A 21,657-nucleotide genomic window follows, 5' to 3' on the forward strand; every position below is an offset into this window, starting at 1 on the left:
GCAGAGTTGTTACTCTCCAAATGTTTGACTAGTAATTCAAGTCCTTGTTGTTGTTGTTGGTACTTCTCTCATTTCGCCGGCGGGTTGGGTACAGGCGGGGAGGTGGTTGGCGCCGGTTGCGAGATCGGCTGCGGCCTCTCCCGACGTGGCTGGCCCCCCAGCCGCGGATCCCCGAGATCCAGGAAGAACTAGACATAATTCTTAGGGAATTCAACCAGACCTTCAATTGGACCACCCACCAAGACATCCTACGGACATCCATGCTTCTCACCATTACAGACATAACCCTGTAATTTCGGAGATATACAAGGACAGTCACTTCCACGTACAACATGTGGAGCCTGGTGTCCCCTCCCGAGATATTTTTTGACCATGTCTAAGTATCGCAAAATCATACTCACTCACTCCACACTCGCATGATATGACATGGTCTTTGGAAAAAAGAAACGATCCACTGTTTAGAAAATGTACACCAACAGCCGATTAGGTGAGGTATATGTGGAGAATATGAGATGGTAATGTCATATATGTTGCAGAATATGGAATGTTATTGCAGTATGTTGGAGAATATGAGATGTTAGTGTCATATATGTTGCAGAATATGGAGTGTTATTGCAGTATGTTGGAGAATATAGAATGTTATTGAAGTATGTTGGAGAATATCGAATGGTATTGTAGTATGTTGGAGAATGAGGAATGGTATTGTAGTATGCTGGAGAATATGAAATGGTGTTGGAGAATATAGAATGTTATCGAAGTATGTTGCATAATATGGAATATTATTCCAGTTAACTATGTTGGGGAATATGGAATGGTATTGCAGTATGTTGGAGAATATGGAATGGTATTGTAGTATGCTGGAGAATATGGAATGGTATTGAAGTATGTTGGAGAATATGGACTGGTATTGAAGTATGTTGGAGAATATAGAATGTTATTGCAGTATGTTGGAGAATATGAGATGGTATTGTCATATATTTTGCAGAATATGGAATGGTATTGTAGTATGTTGGAGAATATGGAATGGTATTGCAGTATGTTGGAGAATATGGAATGGTATTGTAGTTTGTTGGAGAACCCATGCTTGTCGTAAGAGGCGACTAACGGAATCGGGTGGTCAGGCTCGCTGACTTGGCTGATGCATGTCATCGATACCAATCGTTTGCCATGATATCAATCACTGGATTGTCTGGTCCAGACTCGATTATTCACAGATATTTTAACATAAAACGTCAACGCCAGAGGGGAATCAGTCTCAATTATCTTCTGAAACAGATAATTCCGAAATACTGGTGGAAATAGTGCGAGTAGAATGAAAAGTACACTTTCTTGTTGGGAAAACAAATACATTACATCTCAATCCAACTATTACCTAATTTACATTTACTTAATCTAAGTGGCCCATCAAACCATCTTCTTTGTGTAATTATCCCTCATTTGTTCCTAGATCCAAGCTGGAGCACCTGAGGAGAGTATTTACTGATACTCCCACTGAGCTTTGAATCCCCAGGACAAGCAACAGCAGATGTGTTGTGCCACGATGCAGGGGAATTGCATCAACTCAAGACACAAATGTGCAGCGTTGATGATGACCTGTGTGACATTCCTGTTGGTCCGCTATTATCTAAACAACAGGTGAGACGCATGGACGTGAATGTGAGTTAATGTCTGTAGTCTGTGTGACATTCCTGTTAGTCCGCTGTTGTCTAAACAACAGGTGAGACACATGGCCGTGCATGTGAGTCAATGTCTGTAGTCTGTGTGACGCTCCTGTCAGTCCGCTGTCGTCTATGCAACAGGTGAGACGCATGACCGTGAATGTGAGTCAATGTCTGTAGTCTGTGTGACGCTCCTGTCAGTCCGCTGTCGTCTATGCCACAGGTGAGACACATGACCGTGAATGTGAGTCAATGTCTGTAGTCTGCGTGACGCTCCTGTTAGACCGTCGTCGTCTATACAACAGGTGAGACGCATGGCCGTGAATGTGAGTCAATGTCTGTAGTCTGTGTGACGCTCCTGTCAGTCCGCTGTCGTCTATACAACAGGTGAGACGCATGGCCGTGAATGTGAGTCAATGTCTGTAGTCTGTGTGACGCTCCTGTTAGACCGTCGTCGTCTATACAACAGGTGAGACGCATGGCCGTGAATGTGAGTCAATGTCTGTAGTCTGTGTGACGCTCCTGTCAGTCCGCTGTCGTCTATGCAACAGGTGAGACACATGACCGTGAATGTGAGTCAATGTCTGTAGTCTGTGTGACGCTCCTGTCAGTCCGCTGTCGTCTATGCAACAGGTGAGCCACATGACCGTGAATGTGAGTCAATGTCTGTAGTCTGTGTGACGCTCCTGTCAGTCCGCTGTCGTCTATACAACATGTGAGACACATGACCGTGAATGTGAGTCAATGTCTGTAGTCTGTGTGACGCTCCTGTCAGTCCGCTGTCGTCTATGCAACAGGTGAGCCACATGACCGTGAATGTGAGTCAATGTCTGTAGTCTGTGTGACGCTCCTGTCAGTCCGCTGTCGTCTATACAACATGTGAGACACATGACCGTGAATGTGAGTCAATGTCTGTAGTCTGTGTGACGCTCCTGTTAGTCCGCTGTCGTCTATACAACAGGTGAGACACATGACCGTGAATGTGAGTCAATGTCTGTAGTCTGTGTGACGCTCCTGTCAGTCCGCTGTCGTCTATACAACAGGTGAGACACATGACCGTGAATGTGAGTCAATGTGTGTAGTCTGCGTGACGCTCCTGTTAGACCGTCGTCGTCTATACAACAGGTGTGACACATGACTGTGAATGTGAGTCAGTCTTTGTAGTCTGTGTGACGCTCCTGTCGGTGAACTGAGACATATGGCTGTGAAGATGACACAATGTCTTAACATTAACACTAGGCTTCAGGTTGCAATTAGATCCACTGAAATATAAAGAAGACATTTGTCGTTTCATTTCACATCATTCCGGTAGTACGGAATATCCCCGTTACTTGTTCATATAATTTGTTTTGTGTGCTGTTTAACGCCACATCCAGCAATATTCCAGAAGTCTGTTGATAATCGAATCTGACTGTAATAATCCAGTCACCATATTTCTTCCTTAGCTACAATTTGTATTTTCATTTTGTTATTTACAGCAGTATTGGTATTGCACCAACGTCCATGTAATACAGTACGTCAAATACCTCAAATACCTTAATGACTGAATCAAAAACTGACTGGAGTAGATCAACTTCAGCAATCCTCACACAAGCAAAGAACAGATCGCAGGTACAGATGTCAAGCTACACCCGTGTTGCTGATCCACTTTTTTCCGAAATACGCATCAATGGAAAGTACCAGTTTCAAGTCGGGGACGTCATAAATGTCTCCATCATCCTGAAGGACAGAGAGAGCAGGATGATTGTCTCAGGAGGAGATGACATCAGGATATGGATGAAAACTGCCAATGGCAGGAACAGAACTTCCGGTCACGTCATTGATCACGGAAACGGAGGTTACACGGGAGTTCTACGAGCATTCTGGGAATGACATCCTGTTTTTACGGTATCCATTGCCTGGACAAGGCAACTTCTTAACATCAGAGACAGATTGCGATCATCAAATGTTCCGTACACATTCATATATATGCTTCCTTTGAAAAGGGGTCTCTAAGGGAAGTAACTCTATGCAATATAACCAAGACAACAGAGAACATGTGTAATTATACTGCACAAAATGGCGGACATCCATGGCTGTGTGAAAGACCTAAAACAAAACTTCTTCCTTGTTGGTCGTGGAAAAGCAACCAATCGGTTGTAGCTGGTGATTATCACACACCTGCTGAGAAACAATTCATAAAAAGGTTAGTCTGGCATGATCTGGCTTTTTTATCAATTTATGTTTGATTTCCGATTTCTGTAATTCATACAAACCTTTTTAACACATATAGCAGCATGACTGTGTCAGTAAACTTATGATCATGACTCTCTGGCATGAGTACGGGTCTCTGACAACTCTCAAACTGAAACCCACAGAGCCTATTATACAGTCACGACGCTGAAATATATAAATAAATCAGACATTGTGAAGCAACAAAGTTCACCCCTTCATACATCTAGTTTAACCTCCGTGTTAAAGGTGTCCAAATGTCTTAAACTGAAATGTTATTTTTGCCTTTGAAAGACATCCTCCTCATCAGATTCTCCGGAGAATTTCAGCGTCCATAAGTCGAGGTATGTATCATTATTATCCCTGCTCACTGGAACAAACCGTACACATGCTTTAGTCAGAGTGTTATCTCAGTGATCTACCACTTTATAAATGGCCTTAGGCCGGAACAACACCCAGCACCACCCTCACGAACCCCACCCCACCCCATCCCACCTCTTCAATGTAATTTTGTTTCCACTCAAGTGTGACATATCTTAATATCCTCCATCGTGTTATTGCTGGAATATTGCTAAAAGCGGCGTAAAAGCACTCATCTAATATGAATATGAATATATCAGTTACTTGTTAACATTACAATATCTATCTGCAGGTAACTTTCGTCCGGTAACACGGATCAGCTGTTCGAAACTACCAGCTAGACAAACATGGAGGGACGACTTTTCTTCGGGGTACAGCTGACATGAAAGCAACACGCGAGTCTGGCATCCTCAACTCTGCCGGTACTCGATGCAGCATTCAGTACAAGCCTATAAGCGATGCCTAACAAACAGGCGCCTGTGGCTGTATGGAGATTCCACAACCAGGCAATGGTTTGAATATATTTCACGTTTCCTTGGGAAGGAAATGGTTACATACAGGAAATACGAGCCGCAAGTAGCTTTTATGAGTGATACAAACAGTTCTATTTTCTGTGGACCCCATGAATTTCCTTTCAACACAGGGAATGGCTGGACTAATGCAACATCTAACAAACCCTTGAAACAATACCTTGATAAGATTCCCAACAACTCCAAGGATATTATTTTGGACCTGATATTTATAGAGATCATATTCGCAGGAATCTCAGAAGCATCAGAGAATTTATTTTCAGGGGCCCAAAAGCTATCGTGGTTGTCAAAGGGACAAGCACTTTCAGACGTTTTGAAAGAGATAAATTCGGAGACATGAATGCTATGTCGTATGATCCAATCTTGAAAGAAGAATCTTCTTTGATCAAGGACCGGGTTATCTTTTTTGATTTTATTCAGATGACCTTAGCATTCGAAGTTCAAGGCCTCCATCCCGACATGGAGGTGGTGAAACTAATGGTCCATCACCTGATGGGGAGTGTGTGTGGAAAAGCCTAGTGTGTTTGCTGTGTGACCGCCTTTGGCAAAAATAAATATAGGCAATATTTGTATTATTTATTTGGTCAGCACATAATATATGTGTACGTTGATGAGTGAGTGAGTTGGGTGAAACACTCCTTTTAGCAGTATTTCAGTTATATTACGGCGTGTCAATTGGGGACTTGACAAGGACATATCGGACCAGTCCAATGTCCGTAAGCTAATCGGTGACGATTTGGGCACGACGTGGTCTGGCATTCGAATCTTGCAGTTCAAAAATTCTGCCGATATTTCTAGCGAATGGAACGACGACAGGACAAAACATTTGGTCAACATATTGCAGGCCAGTCAAATGTGCATTCACGTTAACCAAATCAGTTCGCTTATACCGCCCCATACCATTACACTACCGCCCAGATCCGGGGTAGAATAGGTCTTCAGCAACCCATGCTTGCCGTAAAAGGCGACTATGCTTGTTGTAAGAGGCGACTAACGGGATCGGGTGGTCAGACTCACTGACTTGGTTGATGCATGTCATCGTATGCCAATTGCTTGGATCGATGCTCATGATGTCAATCACTGGATTGTCTGGTCCAGACTTGATTATTTACAGACCGCCGTCCTATAGCTTAAATATTACTGAGTGCGGCGTTAAACAACAAACAAACAAACTCTACCGCCCCCACACCGATCATGGTCAAGAATCGTTACCCTGGCACATCGCTCACCGCTACGTAGCCAAAACATTTTCTGCCATCTGCGAATCGGAGGCAAAACCTTGATTCGTCTGTAAACGTGATGTAAAGCCACTGGTGCACAGCCGTCCTTGGTGTTGCCTGGCACACCCCAATCTTTGTCGCCTATGGTAAGCTGTTAGAGTCACACCCTTCACAGAACGCCTTGCTTTTCAGGCGGCGTTGCTTGGAGCCGATTTGTAAATGTAGATGTTGAAATTCGCCTACCTGTTTTTATATGGAATTCTCTATTTAAATCTATTGCGTAGTGTTTCAACAGAAAGTTACTTGTAATTAAACACTGAAGCAGATTGCAACTTGACTTCCTTTGCGGTACAAAAGATACCGACCATTTTTTTCCCCAGAACATGCACAAGGAAATAGGATGATATATACTATTAAATAGTGGTTTAAAAGCAATATCAATATTTATACATATTTGCACCCTGTGTATAAGGCACTTTTGTATTGAGTATGGAACGAATCATAGTCTTAAAAATAAGTTGATCTTTTAAGAATGTAGAGCAAATTAATGTTCATTAATTTTTTTAAAATTGTTAATGTTCTCCCGATATGCTGTGGTTAAATGCCCGATCACATTCATTCCACATTGGAGTTCTATACCCATTTGAGATAACTCGTATCTGATTTTGCATCAAATCACCAATGATAATCCTGAAACGTCGCCGATAAGCCTGGAATCGTTCAGTAGATTTCGGAAATTACGCAAACACGACCGTGTACCTTCCGCCATATTGGACAGTGTTTACAAAATCACGTTTCCACATGAAATCAAGAGAATTAAATTGGGTCTGGAAACGAACACTGTCCTCAGAAACCTGTACTTGTTTGAAATGTTAACATCGCAAAATTCAGATTTTACACTGTGTAGAATTTTCTCCTATTTTGAGAGATCCATTCGTCTAATTGTTGCACACATTGGTGTTTGAGAATATTTATGGGAAGAGGGTCGTAGCACGAATTATGGAACCCATAATATATATACATTACAATGATCAGGTATACATGCGTTCACAGTTATGGGTGACCCGTGAAGATTCCAGGGTAGAATAGGTCTTCAGCAACCCATGCTTGCCGTAAAAGGTGACTTGTGACTATGCTTGTCGTAAAAGGCGACTAACGGGATCGGGTGGTCAGGCTCGCTGACTTGGTTGATGCATGTCATCGGTCCCAATTGCGTGGATCGATGCTCATGATATCGATCACTGGATTGTCTGGCCCAGACTCGATTATTTACAGACCGCCGTCATATAGCTGGAATATTGCTGAGTGCGGCGTTAAACAACAAACCAACCAACCAACAACAGTTATGGGGGAATTCGGGATGAAGTGTTCTGATAGGAATGCTTCTGGTGCTTAGTGCATCGGTCCAGCAGACAGGCAAAGATCAGCACCAGCTTACAGGCTCCCTGCCTGTTGGAACGTGAGTGTGTGGACATATTGGACATGAATACCCTAATCTACAGGAACACGAACATTATTGTGCAAACTGGTACAAGAGGAAGTTATTAACTTTTTAGACTTGAGTTCAAAATAGCAGTTTGAGTTGGAAAAAATGTCGCCTAGAAACTGAACGAGATCTCAAGAGAAACAAAATGGCCACCAGCATAGGTTTCATTATTGAGTTTGATTCAGCGATGGAAGACTGGTCTAGCTACATTAAACGCTTTGAGATATGGATGGCCGCAAATAAGGCGAGGCCGAAAGAGAGAGGAAACACTTTCCTTGCAACAGTTGGGCCACATGCGTTCGAACTTTTAGTATCGCTCGCTTTACCAGACCATGTTTGCCGGCTTGAAGAACGGAACACTACAAGCCTTAGAGAAATGAAATCAGTGAAAAGGTATGCATTCAGTAATCACAAACTGAATGTGTGCCAGAATATATACTGTGCACACACACTCAATGAACATTTACAGCAGGGTTATGACACCTGAAGATCCGGGGTAGCATAGGTCTTCAGCAACCCATGCTTGCCGTGAAAGGCGACTATACTTGTCGTAAAAGGCGACTAACGGGATCGGGTGGTCAGACTCGCAGACTTGGTTGATGCATGTCATCCATCCCAATTGCTTGGATCGATACTCATAATATTAATCACTGGATTGTCTGGTCCAGACTTGATTATTTACAGACCGCCAAGAGACAGAAGTATATTTTAAGGGTAAAAAAGATGGGTTTTACACTTTCACAAAATATCTTACAAAGATGAATGCTTCTTGAAATACAAGATTAAGTGCAAGTAACATATAGTTAGACAGTGTATTTGATGTCTACCGCTGTTAGACTGGAAAAATTCGTGAGAGAGAGAGAGAGTATCACGATGGTTATTTGATTCTACAATGGTTATATGGTACAAAGTGAAGCTTGTGCTGCTCAATGTTAGACTGGGATAGTTCTTATTGTACATAACGTGAAATAGATATACTGCTCAACGTTACATAGGGATATTGGGATAGTTCTTACTTTAACGACAATACCTATACTGCTCAACGTAACATAGGGATATTGGGATAGTTCTTACTGTAACAACACCTATACTGCCCAACGTCACATGGGAACATTGGGATAGTCCGACTGTTACCAGAGATACCTATACTGATCAACGTCACATAGGGATATTGGGATAATTCTTACTGTAACTTGAAATACCTTTACTGCTCAACGTCACATAGGGATATTGGGATAGTTCTTACTGTAACAATACCTATACTGCTCAACGTAACATAGGGATAGTTCTAACTGTAACGTGAAATACCTATACTGTTCAACGTCACATAGGGATAGTTCTAACTGTAACGAGAAATACCTATACTGCTTAACGTCACATAGGGATATTGGGATAGTTCTTACTGAGCCGAAAAATACATATACTGCTCAGCGTTAGATAGGGATAGTGGGAATGTTCGTACTGTAACGAGAAATACCTATACTGCTTAACGTCACATAGGGATAGTTCTTACTGTAACGAGAAATACCTATACTGCTCAACGTGACATAAGGCTATTAGGATAGTCCTTACTGTAATTAGCAATACCAAAACTGCTCAACATTAGATAGGGATATTGGGAATGTTCTTATTGTAACGAGAAATATTTATACTGCACAACGTTAGATAAGGATATTGGGAATGTTCTTACTGTAACGTGAAATATCTATAATATTCAGACCCGTGAAGATCCGAGGTAGAATAGATCTTCAGCAACCCATGCTTGCCGTAAAATGCGGCTATGCTTGTCGTAAAGGCGAATATCGGGGTCGGGTGGTCAGGCTCGCTGACTGTGTTGATGCATGTCATCGATCCCAATTGCGTGGATCGATGCTCATGATATTAATCACTGGATTGTCTGGTCCAGACTTGATTATTTACAGACCGTCATATAGCTGGAATATTGCTGAGTGCAGCGTTAAACAACAAACCAACCAACCAACCAACTATAATGTTCAACGTCACATGGGGATATTAGGATGGTTCTAACTGTAACGAAAATACCTATACTGCTCAACGTCACATAGAGATCGTGACATAGTTATTACTGTAACGATCAATACCTATACTGCTCATCGTCACATAGGGATATTGGGATAGTTATTACTGTAACGTTGGTTGGGTTTGTTGTTTAACGACGCACTATGCAGCTATATAACGGCGGTCTGTAAATAATCGAGTCTCACTCACTCACTCTATCGACCACTGGGTTGTGTGCACCAGAGAATATATAACAGAGCATCATGGTATATAGCAGTAATAATGCTGATTGCGGTGGAAACTACACACTCAGTCACTCTATCGACCACTGGGTTGTGTGCACCAGAGAATATATAACAGAGCATCATGGTCTATAGCAGTAATAATGCTGATTGCGGTGGAAACAACACACTCACTCCATCGACGACTGGGTTGTGTGCACCAGAGAATATATAACAGAGCATCATGGTATATAGCTGTAATAATGCTGATTGCGGTGGAAACTACACTCACTCACTCACTCTATCGACTACTGGGTTGTGTGCACCAGAGAATATATAACAGAGCATCATGGTCCATAGCTGTAATAATGCTGATTGCGGTGGAAACTACACTCTCTCACTCAGTCACTCTATCGACCACTGGGTTGTGTGCACCAGAGAATATATAACAGAGCATCATGGTCTATAGCTGTAATAATGCTGATTGCGGTGGAAACTACACTCACTCACTCAGTCACTCTATCGATCACTGGGTTGTGTGCACCAGAGAATATATAACAGAGCATCATGGTCTATAGCAGTAATAATGCTGATTGCGGTGGAAACTACACTCTCTCACTCAGTCACTCTATCGACCACTGGATTGTGTGCACCAGAGAATATCTAACAGAGCATCATGGTATTTAGCTGTAATAATGCTGATTGCGGTGGAAACTACACTCACTCACTCAGTCACTCTATCGATCACTGGGTTGTGTGCACCAGAGAATATATAACAGAGCATCATGGTCCATAGCTGTAATAATGCTGATTGCGGTGGAAACTACACTCACTCACTCAGTCACTCTATCGATCACTGGGTTGGGAGCACCAGAGAATATATAACAGAGCATCATGGTCTATAGCAGTAATAATGCTGATTGCGGTGGAAACAACACACTCACTCCATCGACCACTGGATTGTGTGCACCAGAGAATATATAACAGAGCATCATGGTCTATAGCTGTAATAATGCTGATTGCGGTGGAAACTACACTCACTCACTCAGTCACTCTATCGATCACTGGGTTGTGTGCACCAGAGAATATCTAACAGAGCATCATGGTCTATAGCAGTAATAATGCTGATTGCGGTGGAAACTACACTCTCTCACTCAGTCACTCTATCGACCACTGGATTGTGTGCACCAGAGAATATATAACAGAGCATCATGGTATATAGCTGTAATAATGCTGATTGCGGTGGAAACTACACTCACTCACTCAGTCACTCTATCGATCACTGGGTTGTGTGCACCAGAGAATATATAACAGAGCATCATGGTCCATAGCAGTAATAATGCTGATTGCGGTGGAAACAACACACTCACTCCATCGATCACTGGGTTGTGTGCACCAGAGAATATATAACAGAGCATCATGGTCCATAGCTGTAATAATGCTGATTGCGGTGGAAACTACACTCACTCACTCTATCGATCACTGGGTTGTGTGCACCAGAGAATATATAACAGAGCATCATGGTATATAGCAGTAATAATGCTGATTGCGGTGGAAACTACACTCACTCACTCAGTCACTCTATCGATCACTGGGTTGGGAGCACCAGAGAATATATAACAGAGCATCATGGTATATAGCAGTAATAATGCTGATTGCGGTGGAAACTACACTCACTCACTCAGTCACTCTATCGATCACTGGGTTGGGAGCACCAGAGAATATATAACAGAGCATCATGGTATATAGCAGTAATAATGCTGATTGCGGTGGAAACTACACTCACTCACTCAGTCACTCTATAGGACACTGGGTTGTATTCACCAGAGAATATATAACAGAGCATCATGGTATATAGCAGTAATAATGCTGATTGCGGTGGAAACTACACTCACTCACTCACTCACTCTATAGGACACTGGGTTGTATTCACCAGAGAATATATAACAGAGCATCATGGTATATAGCTGTAATAATGCTGATTGCGGTGGGAACAACACACTCACTCACTCACTCACTCTATAGGGTTCAGTAGTAATATGTGTTATAATATGGGTCACGTTAGTGTATTAAACTCTATGAGTCTAGTTAAAAGGAAAAGTAGGATACATTTGTTTGTGTTTTGAGCAGATTTTCAGGTGTTTTACTGCCCAATGAAAGTGGTGAGTTTGTCAGTTGTTCATAAAATCCAATGATTGAGTAACGTTTTAAGGTCACCCGGTGGAATTAAAGTAAACAGTGTTTAAGTTACCATGGCGTGTCATCTTCATGTGAACAGAAAATCGCAGGCGTTTGACCAAGAGCCCTAAAGTGTTGACAGACACAGGATCTTAACTGGGGCGAATCGTGAATTCGACCCCTTGACCAGCAAATCCTGGCACAGCTAAGGGACACAACCCTCTCGACGGAGTAACGGTACTTTAGTCCGTTGGTTCAGCTGTATCCCCCCTGCGTCTATGACAGAGAAGAGACATCATATAGTGAATCATAGTCCTAACGGTTGCTGCTTTTGGGTGAATGTGGTTTGGGCCCAAGGCTACAGTCATGTCCCAGTAGTCTATATACACTACCCTGTGGACCATAGAGGAAAACTCCTCATGCAGTATATCTGCATAAATCAGTCCCCAGTAGGACACAAGCTCCTGGGCTGGGTTCCTGTAATAAGCAAATGGTCCCCGTACAGCTATTGTGACACCAGGGGCCCGATCAAGGAGGGACTCAGCAGCCCGAGCAAGTCGCTGTACATGCTGGCGGTATATGTCCGGATGGACTAAATTGAAGTGGACATATAGATACAGCACCACGATGTCCACTGTGTTATTGGGCAGAGATTCAAGGAGAATATGCTGTGCCCGATTATCAAGTGGGGAATACCGCTCCATTCCGTGAAACAGAGGGAATTCATGAGCAAACCATGCCACAGAAAGATTGCCTTGCTTGTCCTCCAAGAGCTGAGGGTGAAGGCTTGTGGGGGCGGACTTCAAGTTGAGTGTATCGTGAAGGGACTCCTTGAATTGACGACTGGTTGAGTCCCCAGGAATCCAGAGTCTCCGGTTCTTCAGACATTGTCGATAAGCCTGGGCTGTATCTTCCAGAGTGTCCCAACACAGTGTGGGTTTCCAGGTATTTCTGTAGATCACACCAACAGGACGTTTGCGTTGCCATGTTACTTCTGGTGACAGTTGACTGCAGGGCGTTTTAGGTGTGTGGATCTTGATATTCACAGTTTCTGAAAGATGGAAAATATAGGAAATTCAAATGCTGGAAGGGGTGTTTTTTAACGTGTGTGTGTGTGTGTGTGTGTGTGTGTGTGTGTGTGTGTGTGTGTGTGTGTGTGTGTGTGTGTACTAATCCGGTCTTGTTTTATACCATGTCGCAGCTTAAAATGGAGGAACAACTCAGAAACAGAATACTGTGTGTGTATGTATGTAGACAATCAAGTGATCGATATTGTGAGCATGGAACAACACTGTCTGGATTAACTGGGGTTAACTGCACCCACGGAAACCGTCATGTAGCTAAAATATTGTTGCATGCTGCGTTCAACAACAAACAATCAAACAGTACACAATGGAAACATGTTGTGTTCTTGTACCAACGTTTCAGCATGCATCAGGTGTTGTTGGGATCTTAAACATTTATTAAAAGGAGATTAATGTGAACAGTTCCAAAAGATACATGGACGTTCGGTACATGTGAAACAAAGAATGGATGGAGCGGCATCTTTTTCCAGCTGCAGAAATCATTCTTTGGAACTAACAAAGACTTACATGTTTCATTCGTGTAAGTAAAAATGTGCATATATTCTCTACTCAAAAGATGCTACCCACCCGATTCTTTCCTATAACTATAGTTAATCTATCATGCCATGACACATTGGTTATAGTGATATGAAAGTATCGGGTGATCCGTAAGTTCTTTTGAGTAGCATATATCATAGCTTGACATTTGCTATATCGCTGGCACCTGCTTACCCAGCACGCTTGTTATGTTGACAGAGGACCGAAGAAAATCATTGTCGGGCTTGGACGATCTGCAACATACGCATTATTTTACTTTTAGGACTAGGATGGGATTGGGGTAAACACATAATCATGCAGAAAATGCAGAAAATGGTGCATGCCACGTTTTTCTCTTTGATGAATCCTTGAGTACAAGCGTGGTGCTAACTAGACTAGGAGTGTTTAAAGACAATGTTCGATAAATTACTCAATAAGAACAATTTGTCCTGCACAAATAGGTGTGTGTGTGTCTGTTGTTGTTGTTTTGTTTGTTTTTTTGTGTTGTTTTTTTGTTTTTTTGGTGTGTTTTTTGTGGGTTTTTGGGGGGTTTTTTTTGTTTGTTTGTTTTTTGTTTTTTGTTTTGTTTTTTTTTTTTGGGGGGGGGGATGTTCGTGTGTGTGACTTGCGTGTACATGTCTGTCTGTGTACCCGTGTCTATATGTCTGTGTGTTTGTGGTTGTTGTGCGTGCGTTCGTTTTGGTCTGTCGTCTGTGTTTATGTCTGTTCGTGTGTGACTGTGTTGATGAATGTATGTCTGTGTGTCTGTGTACCAGTGTCTGTATTATGTATGTGTCTGTCTGTGTGTTGATGAATGTGTCTGTGAGGTTGGGGTTGTGTGTTTGTTCGGGTGTAGGTAGGTATCTGTTGATCGGGGGTGTCTGTGTGTGTTCGAGTGTGTCTGTGTATTTGTGAGTGTGTGTCTGTGTATTTGTGAGTGTGTGTGTGTATTTATGAGTGTGTGTTACCCAATAAACCAAACATGACATTTGTAAAGTGACTTTTGACCAGATGTATCACAATTAATAACATTTCCCAATTCCGTCAATTAAACTTGATCAAACTTCATTTCCATCTAAAACTACCGATCAAACATCTAATGGGGATGCTAAATATTACAGAATGAAATTAGATTTTGTTGTTTTCACGTGCATAACGTAAATGTATGTATGTCTGTTTGTTTCTTTGTCTGTATGTTGTTCAGCACCCAACCCGATATTCCAGTTAATTTAAGGCTGCCTTTATATTACCAGACAATCCAGTGATCGATATTGTGAGCAACGATCCACTATCAACCAATTCCCCGAGCCTGAATACCCGATCTATTTGCTCGCCTCTTACGGCCAGCATAGGTTGCTGAGATCTTTTCTAACCCGGATTACCTCAGGTGAAAGGAGATTAAGGATCACAGAGTGATGTTCGATCACTGATCCGGCTACATTCAGCGCATGAATTCGTCAACATTTCATGGATTGTATGCGCAACATTCCGCTATCACCCGAGGATACATATAATCACTTCGCCCTGTAGTCGCTGTTTCCAGTGTGCGAATCAAGACTCAGTGCTACATGTCAATCAAAGTTAGAGTTCACACAAAGTTCACATTTGACTGTGGTGTAGTTCACGGCCTCGTTTCATATGCTGGCTAACTATAGACAGCTTCACAATTACTCCCCAATACGACCGCATGTATTCACTGGTGCTGCTGGATTTGCCCTCATCCAAATAGAACAATAAATTCATGGGATCAGCTGGTGAGAACACGTAGATCAAAACATATGCGTGAGTGAGTGAGTGAGTGAGTGAGTGAGTGAGTGAGTGAGTGAGTGAATGAGCGAGCGAGCGAGTTTGTGAGTGGGTGAGTGAGTGAGTGGGTGGGTGGGAAGTGAGTGAGTGAGTGGGTGGGTGGGTGGTCGGGTGGGTGGGTGGGTGAGTGAATGGGTGAGTGAGTGAGTGAGTGAGCGAGCGAGCGAGTTTGTGAGGGGTGAGTGAGTGAGTGAGTGAGTGAGCGAGTTTGTGAGTGAGTGAGTGAGTGAGTATGGTTGTACGCCGCTTTTATCAATTTGCAAGCAATATCACGGCGGGGGACACCAGAAATGGGCTTCACACATTGTACCCATGTCGGGAATCGAACCCAGGTCTTCCTCGTGACGAGAGAACGCTTTAACCACTAGGCTACCCCACCGCCCCCGAAACATTTTAAACAACACAAAATGAGGTTGATTTCTATGACATAAGCAATTGCTCTTATTCTGCACGGGATGAGTCTTTAATGGGTAACGACATATTCTGTAAATAATAGTCTGGACCAGACAATCCAGTGATTGATATCATGGGATACGATGACATGTATCAACCAAGTCAGCAAACCTGACCACCCGATCACATTAGTCGCCTCTTACGGCAAGCATGGGTTGCTGAAGACCTATTCTACCCCGGATCTTCACGGGTCCGCGTCTTACTGCAAGCATGGTTTGCTGAAGACCTATTCTACTCCGGATCTTCACGGGTCCGCCTCTTACGGCAAGCATGGGTTGCTGAAGACCTATTCTACCCCGGATCTTCACGGGTCTCACATTCAATGAATAAGATGCTACTTACAAGTAGTATATGTCACGTTGCTGTGCCTCCTTTGGTAGATAGGCTACGTTGAGGGACCAGGACATGCTGTACGTATCACAGTTTAAAAATATACTCCTCGGCTTTTCGCAGTACCACGGGAAACCGTCATTAAGAAATGTAAAGTTACAAACGTCTCCCAAGTTGTTCCGTGTCATACTGCATTGGGTACTCTCTGTCACCCACAGCCCCAATACGAACTCTCGTTTCAATTGCCACAACGTACCATGTTCAGCTATGATAGAATAGAACATTGCTATTTCCTCCCGACGACGCTCAAGAAAGCAGCGGATCGTCGCCATGCCTGACCACTGAACTCGGAGAACACCCGTGTAGCTGCCGTTGTTGTTGTCGAAGACGTCTCCAGCAATTGCGGCTTTGTGCCGGGTGTTTTCCATCCACAACCTAAAGAAATCGCCACCGACTGTTTGCCTCTCGCCATAATAATTGAAAGTGTTGATCTCAACTTTTATGACGTCCCCAACTCTGTACAGCGGCTTGGGATCCAACAGCATCATTGAAGAGTGGCGTGCACTTGTGCACTTCCGGGTGTCCCGTTGCTTACCTTCCTTTATCATGGTGGCCTCATCCAGATAGCGGGGGACATCGCTTACCATTCTTCCACTATTTGGTTCCACAGATATATGTTCCTCGTCGCTATTGACGGGTATGTTGCTGCAAACAGAAAAAGAACGACAGGAGTATGAATTTTGATTGTGTTATATATTAGTTTTGTAAAAGTAAATGTCATGACCTGCCCGCAAACAACATTTTTTATAGACAACTGTTTGCACTGATTTCCGAATTTCAGCCCTGGTTATCATTGTCTCAAGACCCAGCTTTTCATACTTCAAGCCGCAAAGGGTGTGACCAAAAGATATGATCAGGGAGATCATGAATAGGTTCACTTTAACATATCGATCAATTCATCGATCAATAAAGCAATTAATAAATAAGTCATTAAATCAAACAAAATCCTTCAATTAAAACCAATGCAATCCAATCCATATCAACCAACCAACCAACCAATCTACCAATCAATAAATCCAAATCAATACACTCCAACGCCGAAGGCCCGGGGACGATTTTCCACATGGGTGCAATTCTGAAGCCCATTTCTGGTGTTCCCGTCGTGATATTGCTCAAATATTGCTTAAAGCGGTACAAAACCATACTCACTCACTCATTACACTCCAAATCAATCGATCAGTCGATCCCATCCAAATCATACAATCAATACCACCAAAATCTATCATATCAAATCATATATAAACCAATTCAAATCATATCACATCACTAAAACTTAGTCAGTTAAATCAATCCATTCAAACAAGCAAAAACCAAATTCGACAAATCAATCAACAAACCAATCAATCACTATCTCTACTGCATTGTTGACAGGGCGACGCAGGGAACTTACAACCAAAGTAATTGAGAAAAAGAGTATTTTAAGAGTATATTCTCAAATAGGCATAATGCCACGTTTACGAATGTGTTTTTTTTTAAATAATCATAAGCAAGAAAACCATTTCCTTCATCATAAGAAATCATAAGTGCAACAAATATTCCTCCATGTTTGCAAATCATTTTTTGTAACTGACACTATCTGGGGGATTCTATTTACCCAAAGTCGACACTTTCAATCGGGTGATGGGGCGGTCGGGTAGCCTAGTGGTTAAAGCGTTCGCTCGTCACGCCGAAGACCCGGGTTCGATTCCCGACATGGGTACAATGTGTGAAGCCCATTTCTAGTGTCCCCCGCCGTGATATTCTGGAATATTGCTAAAAGCGGCGTAAAACCATACTCACTCACTCAATCGGGTGATTTGTGCCTAGCATTTGCGTTTACTGTCAACAGACATGTAGTCTAAATGCGCGCTCGGTTCCAAATCCAATTTAACATAATCCAAAACACATTATGGTGTGTCTATCTCCTACTTATAGATGTCTACTCTAAGGGACATGGTCGGGGACATATGATAGTAGGTGAGTAAACAAGTCATTCGTGCCACAGGGGTGTCATATTTCATCGTGAGCGTACTAATTTGAAAAAGCCTAGGAACTGTCAGAAACAGGAACTACTCGTCAGATACCTTTGGATTTATCAGGTATAGACAGTTCCGGGAATTGTGTTCCCAGTTCCTGGAAATCACGGAAATCACCCACGGGAGGCCTTCACAAATAACTTCTCTGAGAGCCATTTTAAAGATGGAATACCAAGTAAGGATGATATGGATGAACAACTTCTTAATTACAATTGGGATTGACGTTTTTGTGTAGGTTCTAACACCGTCATTACTTCCTTGAGAACAGTGTTAGAACCTACACTAAAAACGTCGCTCCCAATTGTAATAAAGAAGTTGTTCATCCATATATCTTGTCAGTTCTTAGTGAGTGAGTGAGTTGGGTTTTATCGCCGCTTTTAACAGTATATCGCGGCGTGTCAGCTTAATGTGGGAGGAAAGCCCGAAGTGATGCAGGTCTCAGACGTTTACCACTTCGGTGAAACCCACGAGCACGGGTATGGTGCTGACAAACCTAGAAACATAATGAGGGCGAACCGGGATTCGAACCCACAATCATAGGTTTCTAGCGTGCCCAAGGGACGCAACTCTGCACAGCGAATCGCGGCGCCTAAGACGACTGGGCCACCCGTGCCCCCAGTTCTTAATCATCAGGAATCACAATAGAAGTGAGACAGGCTATTTCGGTGGAAAGGTTGCTGACCATTTGCAAAGAGGTTGTGAGCTAAGAAACCAGGTTTTTTTACCTGAGAGCAGACTCCACGTTAGCCAGTCTAGTACACACCCGCTCTCGTCTTGCTGTCACTAACTCTCGAACCATAAAGAAATCGTTTAGCACCAGAATTTGGACTGGGACTGAAGCTTTGCGGCCTTGGTCTTTTACTAAGTGACAAACAGAGTTCCTTGGACTAGGAACACGCGAAGTGAATACAAGCCGTGAACAAAGAACATCCTCTTGTGTTTGCTGGGGGAACTACGGTAAAGACCCAAGGCCCCTCTGGTACAGACACAGGGCCTCTCACACATCCCAGAGAGTCAGGACCACAGAACGATGGTATACCGTATTTCAGGTAAAACTACGGCCGTCAATCAAGGTGTCGTTGTCGCCTAAGCCAGAACACAAACGACCGTCAATTATGCTAAAATTACAATCTTAAACTTAACATTGGACATAATTACCTTGACGTTTCCTCAAGTTTCCCTTTGTTCTTCAGTTGAACTATCATCATAACCATCACGGTCAATATGCACAGGGTGACAAACGTAAGTTTAATCCGACTCATTTGTGAAGCTGAAATATGCCACCCTTTTCCCATGCCCTGTTGGTTGTGACTACACCACTCTTCACCGATATTGAGACCTGGGTCTTAGGGGCAGAGTGGATTACCAGATAATGGGTAAATACACCCAGCATTCGTGTTTAAGGGACGCTTGCCTGGCGTTACAGGGTTAAGCTAACACAGTTGCCTGGTGACCAACATGAACCTTATGAACTTAGGCGGAAGGGAAGTCGGGGGTACCTCAGGTTTGGGGAGTGGGGTGGAGATAAAATCGACGTCGGAGTAGCAGGGTGTAGGGGTAGGGCTCGGTGTAAGGGGTCGGATTAGGGCTAGGGGTAGGTCCGTGGTAGGGGGGTAGGGGTAAGGTTCGTGGTAGGAAGACAGGTTAGTGCGGAGGAACAATGTCCATAATAATCTTTTTAGGTCAATCAATATGTTAGAATCGAATGGTGTCATTGCGTTCCATACAGACACATACATTTCTATGTATCAAGTGACAACATTGTTATCGAGGTCATACCACAGACTGTCTGTTCAATGGACCTCCCTTTTCTCTCCTCTTTTCTATTATGTAAAATGAAAACCCCACAATTTTAAAGTTTAAAGCCGTGCCACGTTTTTAACTCTAAAAGTCAATTATGATATAATTCAATACAATGTATTTATTATGAAGGAACATTTTAACGGTATCGTACTTTGTCATTCAATTAGAACAAACCATGAGGCTGTAAGGCTGCTAATAAAATATTCCTGTCATTGATCTATTCGTGTTGTTGTACTAGTTGTCTGTCATAACTCCAATTGGCGTTTACATCAAATAAGTTTTATATCACTGTATTTTAGGTCATGAATGTGAAGGGTGGGAATTATCATTCTCTCTCTTATCTTAAAAAGTTGGTTTGCTGAGGCGATGTTGTTATTCATGTTTGGTATCTTTTACCTATCTTATCTGATAATAATATAAATTCTGTTATAAATTTGGACAATGCGAGATTCTGATTGGCTTTTACGAGATTTCAAGTCACAATAACACCTCTGGTTGGACCAGGTGGTTTGACGGCGGCATCACCGCGGAAGCTAATGTATATAGAAATACTTCTCATTCATTGTCCATTGGCATTTTGAGTGAGTGAGTTTATCGCCACTTTGAACAGAATTCCAGTTATATCACGGTGTTTCAACTTGATGTGGGAGGTAGCGGTTCTGCCTCTGTTTAATGTGTAAAGTATAATGATCTTTTATGAAAAAAAATATATCTGAGAATACCGAGCGACATGCCTTGTTTGAAAGCTATCAGTGAGTCCTTTGTTCAAACAAACAGCGCTCTCACAGTGCTGGTCTCAACCTCTGCCTCTTAACCCATTTTCTTCGCTTATCGCAAAGAGTTCGCGCTTGATATTGTCATGGTAGAATGGAGATAAACATACAGCGAGAGCTAAGTTACGCGTAGTGGTAGTAACATGTTTATTAAAGTGTCACGCATAACGTGTACAATATAAAGTTGATGCACATAAGATAAAAGGTTATGTAGCCAGACATACGCTTATGAGACACTGTAGACAATAAAAAACAAACTCTGTACATATAATGTGAGTGCCGGGAAATTTAGCTTTGAATTCACAAAACTGACAGGAAACAATAACGGACCCCCAGATTGAACAACGAAAGAGAAAGCGAGGGGAGATAGAGTCCGCTGTGGAAAGAATCTGTACGACGTGCATGGGGAGAACGAGCATCAGATGAAGTGACGGGAAGTTATTTTATGTTTATATGTTTTGTAACAGGATGCCTACATTGTTTAGGTGGAATACACATACCTAGATGGATTATTTAGTGTAGTCTGCATACACATCAGCTTAGTGCGATAGGGACTCAGTGTTGTGACTGTTGTCCCGCGATGCAGCTGGACAACTGTTGTTGTGTTAGTTCCGAAATCTAGTTGTATTTGCCACTGGATATGTCATTACTTATATTCTTTAACCTCGGTTCGGTCATCATCATGGGTATCCTTTAGGTGTTGAGAAGATTGCGAGGAGAGCAGATATCTGTGATGGACCAAGGGAGACAATAAAGCCTTTATTCTGTAAACAACATGATGTGGGAAGATTCAGATTCGTCAGTGTGTTCCGACCTGGCATCAATACTTCAACATCTGGAGGCGGTTCGAGGGATGTGCCAAAAGACTACATTGCACCAAGTGATGGATATGCCAAAGACTACGGCCTTTTGTGATGGTGCTCATTTCTCCTT

The 21,657-nt window shown here is 42.7% G+C and overlaps 1 protein-coding gene and 1 long non-coding RNA gene across 2 annotated transcripts; one reads left to right on the forward strand and one right to left on the reverse strand.

Annotated features, from left to right (window-relative positions):
• Positions 1-3,147: 3,147 nt before the first annotated feature.
• On the forward strand, positions 3,148-5,280 carry LOC124116929. Its single transcript, XR_007222859.1, has 3 exons — positions 3,148-3,843; positions 4,164-4,213; positions 4,522-5,280. It is a non-coding gene; the product is annotated as an uncharacterized LOC124116929 (long non-coding RNA).
• A 6,329-nt stretch (positions 5,281-11,609) lies between these two features.
• On the reverse strand, positions 11,610-19,706 carry LOC124116933 (NXPE family member 4-like). The gene is made up of 4 exons (XM_046478572.2): positions 19,307-19,706; positions 16,086-16,778; positions 13,680-13,738; positions 11,610-12,934 (listed from the first exon to the last, which is right to left on the reverse strand). The coding sequence occupies exons 1-4, from the start codon at positions 19,441-19,443 to the stop codon at positions 12,126-12,128; spliced, it is 1,698 nt and encodes a 565-aa protein (XP_046334528.2). The 5' UTR covers positions 19,444-19,706; the 3' UTR covers positions 11,610-12,125.
• Positions 19,707-21,657: the final 1,951 nt, after the last annotated feature.

The sequence above is a fragment of the Haliotis rufescens genome, unplaced genomic scaffold, assembly GCF_023055435.1.
Source record: "Haliotis rufescens isolate VD_foot unplaced genomic scaffold, xgHalRufe1.0.p SCAF_25, whole genome shotgun sequence".
In the NCBI taxonomy this organism is placed as follows: Eukaryota; Metazoa; Mollusca; class Gastropoda; order Lepetellida; family Haliotidae; genus Haliotis; species Haliotis rufescens.

Bases quoted from the DNA above. Each gene is read 5' to 3' on its own strand.
- LOC124116933 (XM_046478572.2), bottom strand. From the start codon at position 19,443: ATGGGAAAAGGGTGGCATATTTCAGCTTCACAAATGAGTCGGATTAAA. The intron at 16,779-19,306 runs GTAATTATGTCC...TTCTGTTTGCAG, and splicing joins AAACTTGAGGAAACGTCAAG to CAACATACCCGTCAATAGCG. The intron at 13,739-16,085 runs GTAAGTAGCATC...CGTATGTTGCAG, and splicing joins CAACGTGACATATACTACTT to ATCGTCCAAGCCCGACAATG.